Source organism: Monodon monoceros, unplaced genomic scaffold (assembly GCF_005190385.1).
Source record: "Monodon monoceros isolate NGI ecotype Baffin Bay Population unplaced genomic scaffold, NGI_Narwhal_1 Super_Scaffold_4, whole genome shotgun sequence".
Classification (NCBI taxonomy): domain Eukaryota; kingdom Metazoa; phylum Chordata; class Mammalia; order Artiodactyla; family Monodontidae; genus Monodon; species Monodon monoceros.
The window spans coordinates 19,028,561-19,050,402 of NW_021703781.1; the positions used below are offsets into that span (position 1 = coordinate 19,028,561).

At 35.8% G+C, this 21,842-nt stretch overlaps 2 protein-coding genes and 1 non-coding gene across 5 annotated transcripts in view; 1 reads left to right on the forward strand and 2 right to left on the reverse strand.

The window, feature by feature from the left end:
* Positions 1-5,865: 5,865 nt before the first annotated feature.
* Positions 5,866-21,842, forward strand: part of MYPN (myopalladin) — an 80,024-nt gene continuing 64,047 nt past the window's right edge. Inside the window, exons 1-3 of one of the 3 annotated variants that reach the window (XM_029245058.1) lie at positions 5,866-6,349; positions 10,233-10,351; positions 18,608-19,510. In XM_029245058.1, the coding sequence (XP_029100891.1) occupies positions 18,609-19,510 (902 nt within the window). In that variant the 5' untranslated portion in view covers positions 5,866-6,349; positions 10,233-10,351; position 18,608. Of the gene's footprint in view, positions 6,350-6,915; positions 7,181-10,232; positions 10,352-18,607; positions 19,511-21,842 lie in introns of those variants that run through there. The other 2 variants (XM_029245060.1, XM_029245059.1) reach the window with 2 other exon arrangements.
* LOC114883482 lies at positions 7,640-7,746 on the reverse strand. The gene has a single exon (XR_003790580.1). It is a non-coding gene; the product is annotated as a U6 spliceosomal RNA (small nuclear RNA).
* PBLD (phenazine biosynthesis like protein domain containing) overlaps positions 9,932-21,842 on the reverse strand; it is a 148,043-nt gene continuing 136,132 nt past the window's right edge. Inside the window, exon 13 of the transcript XR_003797000.1 lies at positions 9,932-10,337. The gene's annotated coding sequence lies outside the window, so the exon portion shown is untranslated. The remainder of the gene's footprint in view (positions 10,338-21,842) is intronic.

Genomic DNA, 21,842 nt, shown 5'->3' on the forward strand with positions numbered 1-21,842 from the left:
TAAGCCTTCTCAGATAATAAGTGGTGGAGGTAGAATCTAACTCTAAATACAATTTCTCTCTGCCTAATTACAGCATTTATTTGACTTCTTTTAAACATCATACTATACCACTGATATAAATTTTAAACATTCTATGTTCAAATCAAACAAGGCATATATCAATGTCTCAAGTTTAAAACTGCTCATCTTTCTGTACTAGTTATTGTTTCTGAAAAGAGGTGATGGATCTTTCTTAAATTTGATTCACGTGCATCCTTATTCTGATTTTTTTTTAAATATTTATTTATTTGTCTGCATTGGGTCTTAGTTGCACCACGCGGGATCTTCGTTGCAGCAATGTGGGATCTAGTTCCCTCACCAGGGATCGAACCTGGGCCCCTTGCATTGGGAGCGTGGAGTCTTAGCCACTGGACCAAGGAAGTCCCTTATTCTGGTTTTAAGGTAGTTAAAGACATAGATTTTACAATGGCTTTTATGCTTACTTATTTTTTTTCATTGTTTGAGTTAAACACTACCTGAACTTGGAAACATCCTCTGACCTTAACATTTCTAAATTAATAGAGAAGAGAGAATTAAATCAAATAAAACCCTGCCTACCATGCCATCCCAATATGAACATAGTGAATGATCACCAAATAAGCAATCCAGCTGCCTCTTTTTGTTAACATAGTAATTGGATTTCTTCCACCTATTCTTCATACAAAATTAAAAAGCAGATAAGAATTTTTTTTAAAAAACTGAGTCTCTATTTTATGAGACTTCCCATAGTAGCTAGGAAGGAAGTTTTTAGTACATTGAGATATATGACCTTTAAAATAAAGTTCATGAGCACTTAGATCATTTTAAAGAATAAAAGAAATTAATCTGGTTATCACAGTTTTCTTAAGACTTAGAAAAATATTATTTGCTATAATTACCAGCTAGAAATAGAAAAATAGAAATAGAAAATAATTACTTTTTTATGTTTCTTTTAGTTGCCATCTCTACTCAGTTATTCAAAGCGTGTTCTAAGCCTCATTTAGCACATATTTATTGCTCCAGTTTTGCTAGTAGATAAACTTTGGGGTGTTCCCCTAAAAAAGCTCTTATTAAACTAAATTAATAATGTGAACTTGGCAATCTCGGTTTTACTGCTGATTTACATTTCCATGGCCATTCTAGTGTTTAATTTTCCCATGTACAAAATAATCATAATAAAGACCAACTTCACGGACAGTGGTGTAGTTCTGTCATTGTTATTAGAACATAATAACCAATACATGATTGTAAATAACTTCAAAAAGATGAAGTGCTAAGTAAATGTCTACTTAAAATATGATCTCTACATGCTTAAGTTCACTATGTCTAGTAATTTGCAGCTAGAGATGCACCAAGATAATTGTTTATTATTTATGGTTGCTTCAATTTCTTTTAAGTTATTTCTTTGACCAGTCAGAGATAGGAAATCATCCAGATTTCTAAGGACTTGGAAGGATTTTGGAGGAAATCACTAAATCATCATAATCCTAATATCACTTGAGGTCTCCTTCTTGTAACTCTATATCTTCTGAGTTTTTTCAAAATTGATTCTCAAATGCATTGCTAACAAGGGTGTATTCCTCTGAAAGGAGATGCCATGTAGTAGAGAAGAACTTGGACTTTGGTGTCATGTAGACTTGGGTGTGAATCAGAGCTCTGAGGGGGCCCTGTGGAAATTTTTTCTCTGATCTTCAGTTTCCTCCTCTATACAAAGAAGGATAATGATACAGAATACCTTGGATGATCTCAGGGTGTACCTCCTGAGACTTTTTCAGACCCCTGAATTTGCAAAACCCACAGTAGCATATAATTTTTTCAGTTTCATTCTCCATAAAATGGGGATAACAATTCACACTTCCTGGGTTGTTGTATTAAATTAAATTATGTATTAAATATGAACAATAAAGCTTGGTTGGTGTGGACACTGGACAGGGTCAGCTAGGATCACCAGAGAGCTGAGTAATTCATTCTAGCTTATCTGCATTTTAATAAGTCCAATTAGCAGTCAGCCACCAGCAGTTGAAATCTTGATCTAAAGAGAATATATGTGTGTTTTAAGTGTACTGTACTCTTTATTTCTGAGAAAACAGGCAACTCAGTCTGTGACTTGAACTGGAATCTCAAAAACCAGGGCATAAGAACAGACAGAACTGCCTCTCAGCTATGCGTAGTAGGGATTTTTGTTTGCTTGTTTGTTTGCGGTACACGGGCCTCTCACTCTTGTGGCCTCTCCCGTTGCGGAGCACAGGCTCCGGACGCGCAGGCCCAGCCGCTCCGCGGCATTTGGGATCCTCCCGGACCAGGGCATGAACCTGTGTTCCCTGCATCGGCTGGCGGACTCTCAACCACTGCACCACCAGGGAAGGCCCGTAGTAGGGTTTTTAAGTCCAAAACTCAAGAGGAGCAGTCTATGGAAGGAAAAAAGAGTCTGATTCTAGGGCTTGGACAGAAAGTAAAGACCTGATGTAAAACAAAGGTTGTTCCAAGGTGGGCAGGAAAAATAGTGGTTAAGCCAGTTAAGGAAAATGCAAAAGTATGAGGGGCACCTACAGAAGAACTCTTGGGCAAGGTGGGTGCTGTAAACAGCCCCAATCATTTCCAAAAGCAAAAGTCCCCCATATCAATTATCTCAAGAATTGTGAGCATCCACTAAGCCAAAGCACATATATTGATAGTCATTGCTCAATGACTGGTGCACAAAGAACAACCAAACATTTTTAGCTCCTTTCCTCATTTGAATTGATTCTTAACAGTATTTCTGTGTTAAACTAACATCATAATTGTTAATGACAATTGAATCAGTTAATGTTGCTGAGAGTTTAGGTCATTTGATCTTTTCTGGCACACAATAAGCATTCATTAAATATTTCTTGAATTGTGTGAATAATTTAGGACAACTCAACAATTAATAGATTATTTTTATAGCATGCTACAAATATTTATTAAGTGACTAATTTGTGCCATGCCTTGAGATTAAAACTGTGTGGCCTATATACATTTTTTTATGGCTTCGATTCTCAAGGAGTTGATATAGTTAAATAGATAAAGCATAAATGCATAAATGAAAACTCAGTTTAATTCAGCAATATAAGAAATGTTATAACCATTAGTTGTTTAATTACATAATAATTGGAAGAAATAACGAACAAAGGCAGGAAGGAAAGATAAAGCAAGGAAATACTGGTGGAACTTTTTGGAGACAAGGATTTGTGTAGAAGAGTGGCAGATCAGACCAGAAAGGTTGTTTATGTTTTATAGGATCAGTATGATCACATTTCTGATTATACCAAGGCTTTTCTTATTCCTATTTGAAATCTGCACAATATTGTCAGGCCAGTGGGCTGTCTACAGACAGATTTATCCCCAGCTCAGTTTACACTGTGGTAAATTTTTGGTTTAAGTCCCCTGTGACATTGTAGATATTTGCTTATCCCTTTTATTGACATTATCACCCACATTTTTTTTTTTTTTGGCTGCGTCACGTGGCTTGTGGGATCTTAGTTCCCTGACCAGGGATTGAACCTGGGCCCCCGGCATTGAAAGCGTCCTAACCACTGGACCTCCAGGGAATTCCCTCACCCACATTTTTAATTAAAGCTTATTGTCTAGGTTATAAGATGAAAGGAGAGAATCTCTAATATATTAACAGGAGACTTCTTGGTTAGACTACGTTTTAACTAATCCATTCTCAGTTTGGAATGAAAAGCAGTTGGGTGATGAGGCAAAATAAAGAAGGTTTTCCAGGTCTTCCATTAAAGTATGCTGACTTTGATAGGAAGTTTGCTAAAGCAAGAAACACCAAATGGGTAGATCCATATGCAAATAAAAATAAGAACTTGAATAGGGATATAAAATACAAATTCCTTTTGATAGATTTCAGGTAATAACTTCTCAGAAATGTGTATTAGCCCTTGCTATTTCAGTCAACAAATTTTATTGAGTCTTCTTTGTGAAAACAGTCTAAGACTTAGTCTTATGCGATTTTTCTGTTCTCTTCTTGCTTCTGTTAAATAAACACCAAGTCCCTAAAATCAAAGTTAATAATTTTAATAATCCTTTGCCTACCGATACATATGAAAATAATGGCGAGTTTCCTTCTTTGGGTGATTTCTGATTTTTGAACTAACCTGCATAATTACTTTTCATGAGAAGACAGTGGAGGGGGCGGGGCAATGAAAAGAGAATACATTTTAAACTAAGAGGCCTAGGTTTGAATTCCCCCAGCTGTGCAGCTCACTGGCTGGCTACCTTTGGGAAAGCTAAACTTCCTTAAGCCTTAGTTTCCTCCTTGTAACATGCAAATAGCAATACCTTTCAGGGTTGCTGTGAGTGTTGAATAAGAGATAACTTAGGCTGCTCCTGTCTTAGAGTACACTTGGAAGAAATATTAATTCCCATTTCCTTTCCTTCACATCATTAGTGTTAGTGTGATTATTTGGGTCATGCATAAGAACACTGAACTTTATTTTCAGCTTTCTGAGATGTACAAGCTGCCCAAAAATAGAATCTGAGTGGAATCACCCAGAGACTGGCACACTGGCATTTAAGATATTCAGTGATAGCATTATGAAGAGAGAATATTTCAAGTATTATTTTCCTACCCTTAACTTGCAAAAAATTTATTGACCCATGTTGATGTGCTGAGAAATAACACAAAGCATTGAAATTTACTTTCAAAAGAACAAAGGTCTTAAATTGTCTGAACAAAATGACTATCATAAATGGAACAAAAAAATAGGTCTGTTAAAGCATTCAGACTGCCTTCCAATGCCCTATCTTTCAGCATTGATGCCTAATGTTTCAGTCCACATATCAATTCATGTTCTCAGCTAAAAATACTGCAGATACAATGTTTCTGAAAGCATTCGTTTTTTTCTTTCTATATTTTCTCCTTGCTTGTTTGTTTAGTCATACAAAAGAATTTCAGGGTTCCTTTCTGTCAGAAAAATTATAAACAAAATTCAACACAGTGTTTCCTTAAAGTACTTACTAAAAGAGACAGTAGGTTTTATGTTCATTTTTACCCTTAATTTTTTTTTCAAATACTGCAGAAATGCAAACTTTTAAACATGTGCAGTAGTTATGAGCACAGACTTATAGTTAGCCTTAGGTTTAATCCTGGCCCAGTCACTCACCCATTGTGTTACCTTGGGCAAGTTTTTAACCTCTTTCTAAGCCTTAGATTCTTACCTGTAAAATGAGAATTCTAACAGTACCTACTTCATAGTTTGTTGAAGGAATACGTAAAATAAAGTACAATGTCCATGAAGAGCCTAACACAGTGCCTAGCATACAGCTAAAGAATGTTAACTTACTTCTACTGAGATGATAAGTTTATATGTGTGTTAATATAATCATTATATTAATGTGGTGAGCAGGAGGAATCAATTGTAGACCTCAGGATTACATGCCTGATACTAATTGTCTTGGATTTCTTCAGTTAATCATAGATGCTCTTTTAAAAAAAAACTCTGGGAACAGATTTTCTTCTTAGAAATAATACTTCCTAAAAAGTGTAAACTTCGGGGCTTCCCTGGTGGCGCAGTGTTTGAGAGTCCGCCTGCCGATGCAGGGGACGCGGGTTCGTGCCCCGGTCCAGGAAGATCCCACATGCCGCGGAGCAGCTGGGCCCGTGAGCCATGGCCGCTGAGCCTGCGCATCCGGAGCCTGTGCTCCGCAACGGGCGAGGCCACAAGAGTGAGAGGCCCGCGTACCACAAAAAAAAAAAAAAAAAGTGTAAACTTTGATATGTCCTCCATATCAAAAGCACAAGTAAAGGAAGCCTTACAGTGCTTTCATAGAAACCACATAGTAAAGCTTTAATCTACCCCAAAACTGGGGGTGCACACATTATTATAATAACTGATTATTTTCCCATATTTACTTTAATAAATGTATCAACCATACTCTCAGTTTTGTATCAGGTAAAGATGTTTACACGTGTCACATGCATCCTCCGCATGGATATGTTGTGCATTCCTTATGTTTTATTCTTTAAAAGTTCATGTTTATTATCCTTTTCACCTCATCAAAGGAGAAATCAAGAAAGCCTGTTTCCTTAGTCATCTTAGTCATTATCCACCCACACCATTCATCCAGGTTAAGAACATCACACAGATTGAGTTAGTAAAGTTGATCCGAAAGAGCAATCTGTTCTAAGTGACGGTCCCTGGATCTGCCACGGAACCCTGTAAATACCCTTCATTACTCTGGCGGGGCAGTATCACATTTCCTTCATGGTACTTTTGTGGCTGACACAGTTAGGCAGTGAGATTTGGGCTCTGGATGATCCTGGTTGATTGATACAGGAACGTTCCTTCTCCTGGGACAGGTAATCACAAATTTACTTTTCAGGATAATAAGTATTCTGTTTATAGTTTGTTTAGATGTTTTTAGTTTTTAAAACTAAATAGGTTTTGAACTTATATCTTTTTAAGTTTTTTTAGTTTTAGTTTTAAGCAAGTGTTTTCAGTACCGTTGAGATGAAAAAGACATTTCTTAAGGATTTAATTGTAGTTCTCAATTACACTGTATCATGGGGTTTGTTTAAGACCCTCTATAATCCACCATACATACATTGTTTTGGATGGTCAAGAACTTGCCTCTGCTGTGTTCTTCTCATTAGCAAAGGTTAGAAAATAATACAAGTCTCTATTCTTTTTTTTTTTTTTTTGCGGTACGTGGGCCTCTCACTCTTGTGGCCTCTCCCGTTGCGGAGCACAGGCTCCGGACGCGCAGGCCCAGCGGCCATGTCTCACGGGCCTAGCCGCTCTGCGGCATGTGGGATCTTCCCGCACCAGGGCACGAACCCGTGTCCCCTACATCGGCAGGCGGACTCTCAACCACTGTGCCACCAGGGAAGCCCACAAGTCTCTATTCTTTAAAAATAAGATATAGAGGATTGTTGTTTTTTCATTTGATACTTGAGGGGAATACCTCAATATAAATCTATAAACTTTAAGCAAAACTCATTGAAAATTTGGTATATGTCAGAAATTTCTTTTAAAGAATAAAAATCTAAAGCAATCTGGAAAAATAGCAAATACAAAAATTTTATATGAATCTACTAGCACAGAAATTCTCACATGCTTATCCTCCAAGTGAAGACTTCCTCTGTCATAGATCTTCCAGATTCCTTGGCATTCCTGTGGATCACCCCAATGTGAGTAAACTGTTTCTATAACTGAGTGACTAAATTAAGAAAACAGCTGAAGGCAAGCACAAGATCATGTTCAAACCACAATAAACACATGTGTTAGATGGGGCACTCAACTTTATGGGGAAGGCTTAAGACATGTAAACTTGTGTTTACTTGTCACTTATGAAATTTGTTTTTAACTATGTTGGAAATATTTTTTAAATTTTTAAAAGTATTCTTTGTACCAGTAAACTCTGGTAAAATCTAAGCTAGTAGGTTTGTGGTGTAATGTTTATACAATTACTAAGATGATATGCAGGGTAGGGGCTACATTACTTGGGAGCAGAAACCAATTTTAAAAAACTAGAATCTAGAATACAAGGTTGATATACTGTAAGCAAGGTATCCACAGTTGCTGAATATTATTTATTTAAAATATTTATATGCAACTTTTATTCAAAGAGCTCAATTTTTTTTTTTTTTTTAAATATGGAACGCTTCACGACTTTGCGTGTCATCCTTGCGCAGGGGCCATGCTAATCTTCTCTGTATCGTTCCAATTTTAGTATATGTGCTGCCGAAGCGAGCACAAGCTCAAATTTTTTGTACACTATCTGTATTTGAAAATGTTACAGTAAAAATGAAAGAAAGATTACTGCTATTCAGAAATTCTTTGTCTCTTTATTCTGTAACTTTTTTTTTTTTTTGGCATTTTAAACCGATTTTAATTCTCCTTATTGATTCCTAATTTCACTGCCCAACGAACTCTAGTTTATCTTTCAGTATGGGTCTCCTTCCACCTCAGTGTTCTATACCTGGGTGAAAGGTAGGATACCAGGCTTATCATGGAACAGTTTGCAAGGAAGCAGAAATATGTTCACTTACAGTGTGTGTAGACATTTCCCTTTGGAAAATCATATTGTAGCACACCTTTGTGCTAAATGAAATGGAGGTTTTACTTTTTCCTGTCCCGACTCAAGACTTAGCAGCACTTATATTGATTATGCATCAAGATCTGAAAGGGATAGTGGGGGTAGATCCTCTCTTTAAATAAAAAGAAATCGTTGGAGCACCTACCTAAATAGAAAATGCAGAAACACAATTAAGTAGTCTTGAGGTTAATTTCAGCACAGGTAAGAGATCAAACAACCCTGTACATTGAAGATCTAGATTAATGCAGTAATGAAAATAACCTATCCATATAACTCAGTTATTCTTGTGCCCTCTTCCCTCCTTAGTAATAGTGCTTTCAGTCTGGATTATTTTAAAGTTTTCCTCAATAGTCTTTTTCATTTTGCCTGTGTAAGTTCAAAGTTCCTTAACAAAAGGTATAGTGAAGCTTCTGATTTGATCATAATAAACAAAGTTTATATCTATTCAATATACTATAGGGAGTCTCTAGGTGACTGAAAAAGGTAAAAAGATCTCTTAGTAAATGCCATGAGGGCAGGAATTTTGGTATGTTTTGTGCACTGCTTTATACCCAATACCTGGTACATAGTAGGCATTAGATAAATATTTGTTGAATGAATGGGAAGAAATTCTACAAGTATTGTGTGATTTAATTAAGAAAGGTAGGTTTATGGGCTTCCCTGGTGGCGCAGTGGTTGAGAGTCTGCCTGCCAATGCAGGGGACACCGGTTCGTGCCCTGGTCTGGGAGGATCCCACATGCCTCGGAGCGGCTGGGCCCGTGAGCCATGGTCGCTGAGCCTGTGCGTCCGGAGCCTGTGCTCCGCAACGGGAGAGGCCACGACAGTGAGAGGCCCGCGTACCGCAAAAAACTAAAAATAAAAATAAGAAAGGTAGGTTTAAACCAATGTATTTTATGCTACCCAAATCTAAGAATGACCCTTAAAAGAAAGAAAAAAAAAAACCAATGGCATTTATCTGAATTTTCAAAACCCAGGCTTCTACCAAGACTGAAATAATGGGTTTTTTTTTTTCCAAATTCATATTCTGAAAATATATGAAATTAATATCAAAGAGCCTATACTTTGACAAAGTAGGTTTTTGAGCAGATGTTGGTTTGGCTAAGGATTCTTTTTTATTGTTCGGCAATGCTTGTGTAAAAGAAGAAATCTGGCATAGACTTTTTCAAAATGATATACAAAAAAAAGTTATTCCAGGTACTCATAAATGAATAGGAGTTATAATGTGTTACATTATATAGTAATTTTGACTTTTAAACAGTATCTGATTAGTTTTTTTTTCTGAAAAAGTTTGTTCAAACTGATTTGTTACTGGGTTTATTCTCGGACTGATGGCTTTTTCCTCTCCATTTTTCCTGTGATCTCTAGTTAACAACTTTTAATGTTAGTTATCTTCTCTGCTTTTTCTAAGCCTTTGGACAAACAGTTAAAAAAAAAAAAACCCTCAGCTTTAAAATGTTGGACCTCACTTTCATACTGGCTTTTCATAGCCAAATTTCCTAAAATGTATCAGTGATTAAATGAGAGTAAATTTCCCATGCATTAAAGTTAATTCTCTTACCTTCTGTGTAGTTCAGGGAACTCTATTCAGTGCTCTGTGGTGACCTAAATGGGAAGGAAATCCAAAAAAGAGGGGATATATGTATATGTATGGCTGATTCACTTTGCTGTACAGTAGAAACTAACACAGCATCATAAAGCAGCTATACTCCAATAAAATTAATTATTAAAAAAATAAAGTTAATTCTCTTAAAAATTAAGAATTTTGATATATTTCAAAAAATAATGCCATTTTATTTGACAGATGGAATGTGTTATAACCAATTTAGTATTAATTCCAAACATAAATAAATAAACAACTTGGGCCTCTAGCTGTAAGTGAAATTCTATAGGTAGGAAAACTGACTGACCCCCACCTCCCATAGGTGCTGTCCTGCTGTGGAATCCCTTTGCTCAGTTTTCTCCTATCCAATCAGGTGGAATGTTTCACAGGCACATGGTTTATACAGCTCAAAATAACTTGGGACCTGTGAGCTGACAAATGCTCTGGCTCCGGTGGTGACAGGTTGTCCAGCTTCTAACAGCCATCTTCACTGAAACTAAGGTTAACTCCTCACTCTATGGACGGCTACTCTCCATTTCCAAGGACGTGAAGAATTTTCTTTTTCTCCTGTGCTTTCATCTAAAAGTTCTCCTTGGATAATTATCATCACGGTGGAGTGCTTGGTTTGGACATCCTCATCTGGGTCAACTAAAAAAAGAAAGGTAATATCCAGATTTAAGTTCTCAAGTATGTTTTGATAACAAGAAACTGACAATGGGAAAGAGATATTTCCGAGACCTAATTACTGTTGCTTAGAGTGAAACCGAGGATAACTTTCTAATTACGTAGGATGGGACACAAAATTACGTGAAAAATAAAGTTTTCTACGTGGTCAAATTTTGGAGGGGATTGATGAGACCCTCAGAGATCACAGCCTACTCGGGTCCTAAAGGAAAATATCTTAACAGAGGAAGTCGTGACATGTGTATTATCATTGGCATTTTCCATACATTCATTTATTAAAATTACGGTGTTTGTATAGAGAATATGTGTGCAATGCCTATTTCCTTTTAAAAGGAAATCAAATCTAAAATAATATGACTCCATAGTTAAAGACTTTCATTTAACATTTTTTTATCATGTAAAAGGATATGCTTGCTATATTTAGTGTTGGGAGATCTGCTCCCTGGATTAATGTACACAACAGCTGCAGAACGTCTTGCTCAAAGGACATTGCTCTTTCTTTCTCCTTTCTCTCCCCCTCTCTCTCTTTCTCTCCCTCTCTCCCTCCCTCCCTCTCTCTCTCCCTCCCTCCCTCTCTCTCCCTCTCTCTCTCTCTTTCTCTCTCTCCCTCCCTCCCTCCCTCCCTCCCTCCCTCCCTTTTCAGCTGCATCAGAAAGACACTTGACAGTCAGTGGCAAGTGTTTGGCTTGGTACATTGCACTATTAGCGGTAATTAGATGCACAACTTGAACTATATTTTAATAACAGTATAAACAAAGAAAAAGAAAACATGAGTTAATCTGTATTTCCATTCCCAAAAAGTGAACATTACAGTAAGGGTGCTAAGAAATTTTATTATCTTATCAACAGATTTTTTTACTCATACTTGTTAAAGATACTAGCATCGATCAGTTTGAAAGAAACAAAACAGCTAACCAGTTTCCTTTCTCAAAAAATTGTTATTCAACTACTTTCACATTGGTAATGATGAAATGAATTCTACAAGCTCTAAATTTAAAAATTGTTATAACTTTTTAGTCTCTCCTTAATAATAACTCTTAACTTCACATAAAATCCATATAATCCTTTTCTAGGAAATTGAGAATGTCTACACTTATAGCTATAATAAACATATTTTTAAACAAAAATTAAGATATGCTGTCTGATACACCATTTGACAATAATCAAAATATTTAAAATCAAGGCCATCCCATGAAATCTGAAATATATGCACACTGTACTTACTTTGTCGGGACACAAAATTATAAACATTAGAGAATCTTATAATAATGGAGTATGAAACAAACAGTTGGACATTATCCAAATTCTGGAGGTTTGTCTCTATTCCCACTTGTAGAATATGGCTAATGCTATTGGAACTCCTAACAACGTATTAAAGCACCAGTGTTCCATATGTGTACAATTTAGAATATAGACTCTACTACAGACTCTAATACATCTATTGTATAATAGAATATAGTTTCTAGCTTACAAAGGCACACATTCAATGGAATGGACTCAGAACCACAATTCATGGACACAAGAAATTCAATAAATTTTTATCCCAATAGGGTTTTGGAATTCATAGAGATGTTTTTTCAAACTTATTTTTGAAGAAACGGGACTACAGATAAATTAGGTTTCACTGTGAAAGGACTTTAATGAACTAATGTTAGTATATGAAAAGGTGACAGCTAAATTTTTTAGGTTAACTCCTGGATGCAATAGGAGTAATGAACTCAGCTCATTAACCTGAAAATAGAAGATGAATGAGACTGCTAACCCCAGAATAATTAGTCTCCTCATTGACATTGCAATTTGACAAAGGCATGGCTTGTAGCATGGTGTCATTGCCTATAAAAAGCCAAAAAAATGAAAAGATTTTATCTCTTTTCCTCTCTTAAGAGATATAGAAGGATCAAATACCACAGAAATATTTTCTTAAATTTTTATGGTGCTTTACAGCTGATAAAGAGCTTTTAAAACTGCTAAGGCCTTGGGCTTTTGCTTAAAGGGAACAACCCGTGTACAGACAAAATGGTGTGTTGAGAAATTTAAGAACATGTTTTCAGCAGTTACATTTTTGGTGGGCACAAAAGTTGGTGCGACTATTTACCTGCAGTCACTGAAGAGTTCCTACAGCTCATGTATAACTAGAGTCACCTTGACAAGCTCTGTATAGACTGTGTGCTACATAGCCCTCCACCTGGAGTCACAATGCACCCCACGGTCTGAGAGAGGCCCAGCAGAGCCTTCACACCAAGGGCTGGAACTAGAACTAGATCTTGAGATCACAAGCCGAACTGGGGTACTTGCTCCTCTCCCCATCGAGCAAATGTGTCAGTTAGGGAAGTTATCATTTTTCAAATCCTTAAACACTTAAAGAAAATGAACCCAAATATTAAGAGGCTGAAGAAGGATGAAAATGTTTACATTTTTTTTCTTATTTAAAATGAATCTTTGAGTTAATGGGGATTGACAAAGTTTTCTCATTTGGGACTTCGGTATAAGAGCTAAGTTCATCATGAATGGTGAATTGAGAGTGAAATAAAACCTCATTTTTGTGACTACCACCAAACCCTTTTTTTGATCCTAGATTCCTGAAGCCATCTTACTTGGCTTCATTACCTTTTTTAAGGGTCACAGAATTTACTTCTATACTATTTATTTGCTATATTTCAGATTAAATACTAACTTTGGGCTCTGGTTTTGGTATCCTTTACACTAGTGCTCCCCTACAGAAAAGGATTACCTTAAATTTGTATAGTGTTCTACATTTCTAAAGTTCCTTCACAAACAAACCCATGAAGTAAGCAGCGTAGTTCTGTTCCTCAGTTTAGAGGTGAGTTAATTAAAGATGTCTATCTTTTCCTATTCCAGCTCTCTAGTCAAATAACTATTAAATATTAGACTGTTTTTGTGTTCCCCTAGAAACCAGATTTGTTTTCTCATTTAATATCTAAGAATATTTCATAGCCAGAAAACTTCAGTATTCATGTTTTAATCCAAGTTACTTCATATTAGGTTTTGCCAATTCTCTGGTCAATGCCCCGATTTAAATGTTCATATTATAAGCAAAAGATGATTTTATAACTCATGTTATTTCCAACAAGGTCTTCTCAGAACCTACAGAAGAATAGTGTTAACATGACTTGAGAAATATGCCCAAAGGTATCAGCATTAAGTTTTGTTTTTGTAAACGAGAGTCTTAACATTTTCAGCAAGTTCTTAGGTCAGATCCTCTTTTCAGCAAAATTCGTACGGAAAAAATATAGATATTTGGCAAAAGAAAGTGAAGAACATTCAATAAGCATCCTATGTGGCTAAATTAGTTTACATGATCTACTAAAGTTGGTCTTGATGCCACATTAACTGCCTCATTTCAAATCCAAGACCATTTCATCAAAAGCACAATCTGTTTTCAATGGCATTTATTCATTCTTAGTTTGAAAGCAGTGTAATATCTGTTTCAATTTATAATAAACAGAAAGAAGGAAGCAATGTCCAATGTCACCTGAACACACCAGTTGAAATGTCTAAGAGAACTTTGACATTTGTCAAATGAAATGTTTAAGAGAACCCTTCCTAAAACTTGCTCCTGCCTCATCCCAGTAAATAATTCCACCACTCACCTAGTTGCTTAGGCCATAAATACTGGAGTCACTCTTGACTCTGGTCTTTCTCTTGTACCCTACTTTCAATCCATCATTAAATCATACTGGCTCTATTTTCAAAAGATATCTCAAATCTGACCATTTCTCACCATCTTCCTCTAATACTACTCATTGATCCAAACCAGCATCATCTCTTGCATTCTTTGCATAGCAGCCACAATTGAACTTTCTCAAAACCATGTCATCTGCTTCAAAAAACTTTAAAATGGTTTCCCATTCACACATTTAGTAAAACCCAGAGTCTTTCCCATGGTCTGAAAGATCTTACATGCTCTAGCCTTCCACTCTTCTTTCTCACTCACCTCCTGGCCCACTGGGCTTGACTTGGACACACCAAACATTCACCTCCCTTGGCCTTGACACTTACTTCTTCCTCCCAGATGGTCACATGGCTAACTTCTCCACTGCATGAGAAGCTTTGCCTGACATTCCTAGCCAAAATGTCAGTAGCACACCTTCTTCTCTACCTCATCATTCTCCAGTCCCTTGCCCTACTTTATTTTTCTTCTTAACATTTATATCTTCCCTACTAGAATGTCAACTCCATGAGGGCAAGGACTTTGTCTGTTGTTCACTGATGAATCCTCAGGGCCTAGAAGGGTGCCTGGCACATAGTAAATGCTCAGTTAATATTTATTGGATGAATAAATGAAAGCTGGGTTATCCATGATAGCTCTTGGGTTTTTCAAAACTATAACTTTTATAACAGATAGTTTTAAAATTAATGCTTGAAAGAGAAAGTAATACATTTTCATATTTCCTATTTTAGGTAATATTTATCAGTTTAACAATTTACACATGCATTTCCACCTGAGAACCATCTGAGATGGAATTGTTATTATACCATTTGATAGGTGAGGATAATTGAGATTCAGATGCATTAAGTGACTTGCTCAAGATAGCAAAGTTATTTAGTGTTGGGGCTGGGATTCAAACCCAGGTTTTTTATGATAATCAGATGTTCTTTGATCCTTCTGGTATGAAAACAAAGCATAATTCCAGTTATTTTATCCACCATGAATAAATTTTTATTTGAAAGTCACTTTGAAGTTATTACTGCTTTTACCAGTTTATATTTTTTCTTTGTGTCTGTAAGGTTCCTTTGTAAGTATGATTTCTATTTATCTGTCTTACTTTAGCCTGAAACTTTAAAAGAAGATAAACAAGCATAGATTTAGTAGGAAATTCTAATGAACAAAAGAATTCAACAGATACTTTCTGACCACCTTCTGTGTGCTGTGTGTGTACAGAGATGAGGGTGTACAAAACAAAATGAGGTAGACAGAAAAGTAAACAGGCAAATATGCATCGTAATAAGTGCTGTGTTTGGGGGTTAGGACAGTGAATTTTGGCAGCATACTGGAGAGGTACCCAACCCAGAAAAAAGAAGAAATCCCAGGGCCAACTCTCAGCTAAGAACTGAAGATTGTATAGAACTTGGCCCACTAAGATAGTGAAAAGAGGTGGAGAAAGGGAGCAGCCTGAGCAAAGAGGATATGTACAAAGATCTGAAGGCAGCACAGTTTGTTCATGAGACTATGCATATTTCATAGAATACAGATACGCTGAATTAACTACAAATTCAAGTTCAGTTTCTCTTCAAAGTGTGTCCTTGGATCAAGTCACATCACTAGTTCTACTTCTACTTCTTATCATGGTATGTGGCCACAGTTGTTAAATAATAATAAATAATAGTAACTACCATATATTGAACATTTACTAGATGTCAAGCACATTAATCACCCTTCAACTTATGAAATGGCTACTGTTATTACCCCTGTTTTACAAACAAGCAGAGGCTTACAGAGGTTAAGTAACTTTCTCGAGTTTATACAGCTAGGAACTGTCAGAACTAGGATTTGAACCAGATCCATCTAACTCCAAAGTGTTAGGTAACAACTGTTAAATTCAAACATTAAAGAAATCCTTAATTTTGAATGCTTGAAATTTTTATTATAATAATTTCTCATGACTATAAGCATCAGAACAGGCACACATTTACACCTCAACTGGCTCCTTTTTTTTTTTTTTTTTTTTTGGCCGCACCACAGGGTATGTGAGATCTTAATTCCCCAACCAAGGATCGAACGGTGCCCCCTGTAGTGGAAGCACAGAATCTTAACCACTAGACCGCCAGGGAAGTGACATTGGCTCCTTTTCTTTAAAAAACAACAACAAAGAAATAGTTGTAGAGAGAAGTGATTACTTATATGTGTATTTTCTTCTCCATTTTCACCATACATATAAACTTTTTGGAAGTTCTTCAACATTAACATCACCTTTACCCATGTACTGTTTGTTACTACCATCAGTTGAGTGCTCATTATACTGGCTGGCCCTGTTTTACGAGATCTGCAATCGTAATGTTATTAATCCTCGCTCCCCAGGAAATAGACATTAGCCATGTTTTACAGACGAGGAATCCAAAGATCAAAGAAGTTAAGTAATTTTCTCAGAGTCACACAACTGCTAGGAGATGAAGCCAGAATTTGAAAACAGATTTATCTGATTCCAAAGCCAATGTTCACTCCATGTTGCCTCGAGATAAAAGCCATCTTAAAGAGCTAGAGACAAAGTTACATTAAAACACAATATACAGTGATGTCTAACTAATAGAGAGAAGACCATCCTGATTTATAAAGCACTGAATTTCCCCCCTCACATTTAAATATATACAGAAACTCAAACTTGGTTAATGGGATAGTTGATTTACAAATGGAAAGAATTTTCAATCAGTATATTAATTACATTTTCAAATAGCATTTTGTACCTTATTTCAATACCTTTAACTGTTCCTCTACAAAGTTAATGCACAAAGAGGCAAGTTTTCAGCTGGGATCTCAATTACATTTTCATATACTATTTTGTATATCATTCACTGTGCTTCAAAATTTAAAATAGCCATATAGTTCTATTTAATGAGCATATCATAATTTAACTAATTTCTTATTGGACATGGTTCCAATTTTTTAATATTATCATCCATACTATGATGAATATCTTTGTAGATAAATCTTTGCACCCTTCCAACCCCATTGCATTTTCAATTAATCTTTTTTTAAGGCACAATAAAGCTCACCCAAACAAGCGGCTCCAGTAGTGTTAATCTCAGGCTATGGAAGCATATGAAAAAACATTTTGCTGCAGGTGATCCTTTTAGCCATCTTTAATTGTCCTCTCAAGGTGACTGCCTACCTTGTCAGTTTAGAGGTTAGTTTTAGATAGCACTCTAAAAGTTTGAGAACTAGGGCAGTCCCTAGGAAGCCCTATTTGTAATATTTTGTGATATTACAAATATTTTTATTTATGATATGAGGCTGTCATATAAAAGAAAGAAGAAAAATTAAGTGAAATAAATTTTGTCATAGAATGTTCAAGCCAGAAAATATTTAGGAGATTACTTTCCTCTCCATCTTCCAAGCACAAGGCACACAGTAGCCAAGAATGGCAGATGGTCTTCATCTCCATTACCATCTCTGAGTGGCTGGTGGTGGCTGAGGGACTGGAGAGTTAAATAAGTGAAGGTCAATGGGAAGAATACTGTAATCAGTTAGCTGCGTCTCTTAAGGAGGAGAGAGAGGAGTAACCGCCTATGGGTTACAAGCTTGCTATCCTAGTAAATGTGTGAGTGAATAAATGGGTATAACATTAATAATATGAAAGTAGTTTGCATTACCAAAATTTCTAGTCCAAGGGACTTTGAACAAAAGTTATTGTACTATTTTTATAAGACTTTACGAATTATTTATTTTTGAATAAATATACCCATATAATTTATGTTAATATATAACTGATTAGAATATACTCATATAATTACAATTTAAAATTAAGAAAAGGGTATACAGTGAAAAGTGTCCTGTCTTGCACCCCACTTCCCTGTCTTCCATATCCCCTCTTCACCAATGTTAATTTAAGAGATTTTTTAAAAACCTACGCTCTAACTCACACCTTTGTAGAAATTAAAATAATTATACCTTATTTGAAAAAGCTAAATCATTATAGTTTTCAAGAGCACACTGAGCCTAAAAACAACACTGAATTTAAACAACTTGTCTCTAGTCATAAAATAAAAGCATTATTTATTTTCATGAGCTAGATCAAGTTTATATTTTCAATAACTAGATGAGATTATATTGTCAACATCTTTTAATTTCTGTTATTTTATTACATTCAGGGTAAGGGGGAGAGGATGGAGAGAAAACTCTCTGTGTATGAAAGCACTTTAAAACTAAAAACCCTTTAGAGATATTATCAAAATTATGTTTAGAAACTGTATTTAATACCTCTATAGTTATAGCATAGCTTTCAAAATTGAACTTGTATTTAAAGAATTTAATAAAGTGATAATCACCATGCTTTTATTTCCAATTTCAGGGAAACCTCATTCAGTTCCTCTCCATTTTACAATATGAGAATAATAATCTTTAAGTCTTTAAAGTAAATTTTGTGAAAGTATCAAAACTAGGCAATTTTTATTTTCAGATTTAAGTTCTTAAGCATCTATCATGCTGTAATAAACATAGACTTGTTATTCTGTAGAAATGATCCAAACTTTTTGTTATTATTGTTATTTTGTGACAGCATGCAAGACGACAGCCTAGAAGCTTCTACTTCCATATCTCAGCTTCTAAGAGAGAGCTATTTAGCTGAAACTAGACATCAGGGAAACAATGAGAGGAGTCGAGCAGAGCCTTCCTCCAACTCTTTCCATTTTGGCAGTCCTTCTGGAGCTGCTGAAGGTGGAGGAGGCCAAGATGACCTTCCAGATCTTTCAGCCTTTCTGAGCCAAGAAGAATTAGATGAAAGTGTCAATCTGGCAAGACTGGCAATCAACCACGACCCTTTGGAGAAAGCAGATGAAGCCCATGCTAGAAGATGTTTTTCTTCTGATCAGATGAAACACTCACCTAAATCAAGTTTGGACCCTAACTTCTGCCAGGATAACTCTCGAAGTCCTACCAACTCTAAAGAGAGCCTCCAGGAGGCAAAAAGGCCACAGTATAGTTCTGAAACCCAGTCCAAAAAAGTATTCTTAAATAAGGCTGCCGATTTCATTGAAGAGCTGTCATCCCTTTTCAAAGCCCATAGCTCCAAAAGGATTAGACCTCGTGCCTGCAAAAACCACAAGAATAAACTGGAATCTCAAAGCAAAGTTATGCAGGAAAACAGCTCCAGTTTCTCAGATCTATCAGAAGGAAGAGAAAGATCTTCTGTTCCCATCCCCATCCCTGCAGATACCAGGGATAATGAAGTGAACCATGCCCTTGAACAGCAGGAAGCCAAGAGGCGCGAAGCTGAGCAGGCTGCCAGTGAGGCAGATGGGGGAGACACCACCCCAGGGTCTTCTCCTTCGTCTTTGTACTATGAAGAACCTCTGGGGCAACCTCCCCGGTTCACTCAAAAGTTACGGAGCAGAGAAGTTCCAGAAGGAACCAGAGTACAGTTGGATTGCATAGTGGTAGGAATTCCACCACCTGAAGTAAGGTAAAAATGTCCCATTGGTAATGTTTGGTAATTACTTTCCATCTACTGTGATCCTCCTCATTTTATCTTTCACGTATGTGGTTTCAAAAATTATATACTCCCTTTGAGTCAGAGTTTAAAGCAACACTGTCTTAATAGAAGTGTAATATTAGACATACATTCAATTTACAATTTTCTAGTCATCACATTTTTAAAAAATAAAAAGAACTGGGTGAAATTAATTTTTAAAAATATATAATTTAACCAATATATTAAAAATATTACCATTTCAACATGTAATCAATATAAAAATTATTAGTAGGATATTTTACATTCCTTTTGTCACCGGGGCTTCAAAACTCAAGGTGAATTCTGCACTTAACAGCACATCTCAGTTTGGATGTTAAATTTTCCTAGGAAATACTTAATGTGCATTTAGATTTCAAAAAAATGTAGTTGAAAAAGTAGATTGTAAGACCCAAGTTGTTCCAAACATACTTAAAAATTCTGTAAGAACTGAACTGAGTATCGGCTTTGACATTTAAATTAATTAAAATTAAACACAATTAAAAATTCAGTTCCTCAGATGCACTGGCCACATTTCAAGTGCCCAATACCACATGTGGCTAATGAACATGCATTAGCACAGATCTACAGCCTGTAACTTAAAAAACAAAGTATTTATGACCTATACTCAATGAATACCTGTGGTATTTTTTCAATTAAAAAGAAAGCAAATAATAGAATAAAGTCTGATAGAATAAAGGAAGAATAAGGCTGTGACAAAGATCAATTTAAAGATTTATTTTACATGTATTGTATTTATTATATACGTTTTGATATCCACTTAATGAGCACTCTTCTCCCTAATGCCAAAGTCTTTCCCTAATATGACTGATGAGTAGAAGGGATATTCATCTTTTATGTGTCTACCATCAGCTTTTCTGGAAGTAAGTAAAGCTAAGCTTCAAGGCTCTTCATGTACACAGGCTACATCTAATTTTGTGTTCTAATTTTATTTTATTTTTTTAAGAGGTCTTTACACTTTTATGAGCTTCAGGCCCCACAAAATCTGGATCCAGTCTTAACCCCCAGGGTGACATTTGCTACCTCTTGTATTATAATGTAATAATATATGAATAATGTGCTGGAAATATATTACTTTTATAGAGAATTACTGGTATTTAGAGTCCTATAAGAGTTACTTTGCCTCCCTAACCACCTAATTACTACTAGAATACTATTTAACATTTATTCTAGTTATGTAAGCAGGGCCTCATCTTCTTTTTGCAAAATATTCATATTATAGGGTAATAATAGCACTAGTATTAATAATATCTTTAATTATGTATTCCTATTGATTAAAGGGATTTTAGTATAAAAACATATTCATATATTGAATTTTGCTTTTCAGAGTCAACATAAGGCCATATTAAATATTATTTCTACAGTGGCGTATACATTTTACTATTAGTTACCCAACTGACCTCCTTGAGGGCAGGGGTCCTATTGTTTTATCTTTGGATCTTGAGCACCAAGCATGGCTTCTAGCCTATAGTAGTTATGCATAATATAGTAGTCACTAAGTTATGAGTAAACTAATGCATAAAGAAACAGGAAAACAAGAAACTCAACTTAGACTTAAATCAGGAGTGATACAGTTGGACTAAGATGTGACAAAGGGTTGGAACTGCACAACACAGGGCAGTGTCTACTCTTCTACTCTGTGCAAGCCTGATGACACTCTCTGGAACTCTGGTCAGTAATGTTGGCAAGATGTCATCATAGCACTACAATGTATACCACTCAGTGGCATCTGGTCAGTCTAAGTAAGCTGGTAAGCACTCAAGTTACGGTACACATACAACTTACTTAGATTAATCCTATCCATTCCACTAGTTTCTGGTCATAGATTGGACTCTTTCAAAAAAATTAGACCAGATCATTCAAGACTCATCCTCCCCATTCTCGACCATGACAATCTCAGATACAAAAAAGACTTCAGTGCTCCCGTGAGAAAAATTACCCAGGTAGAATTACAAAATACCCATTCCTTGAAAACCAAAGTAACCTGGTGGTCACTCAGAAACTATTTAGTCAACCAATTAAATATTTACAAATTTAAAAGTGAAAGAAATATACGCAACTTCCATGTAGCAATACTAGTTTTTACCTGGAGAGCATTCTTCAGTGATAGAATTCATGCCTGTATCCCAACCACTGTTTTGGTGGCAAGAAATTAATATGTACTCACTATTTTCTGAATTTCATGACAGTAACCATATTAAGAAAAAACTTAGGATTTTCCAAATAGACTATTAGCTGTCATCATTTTCCTAAGTACAGAACTTAT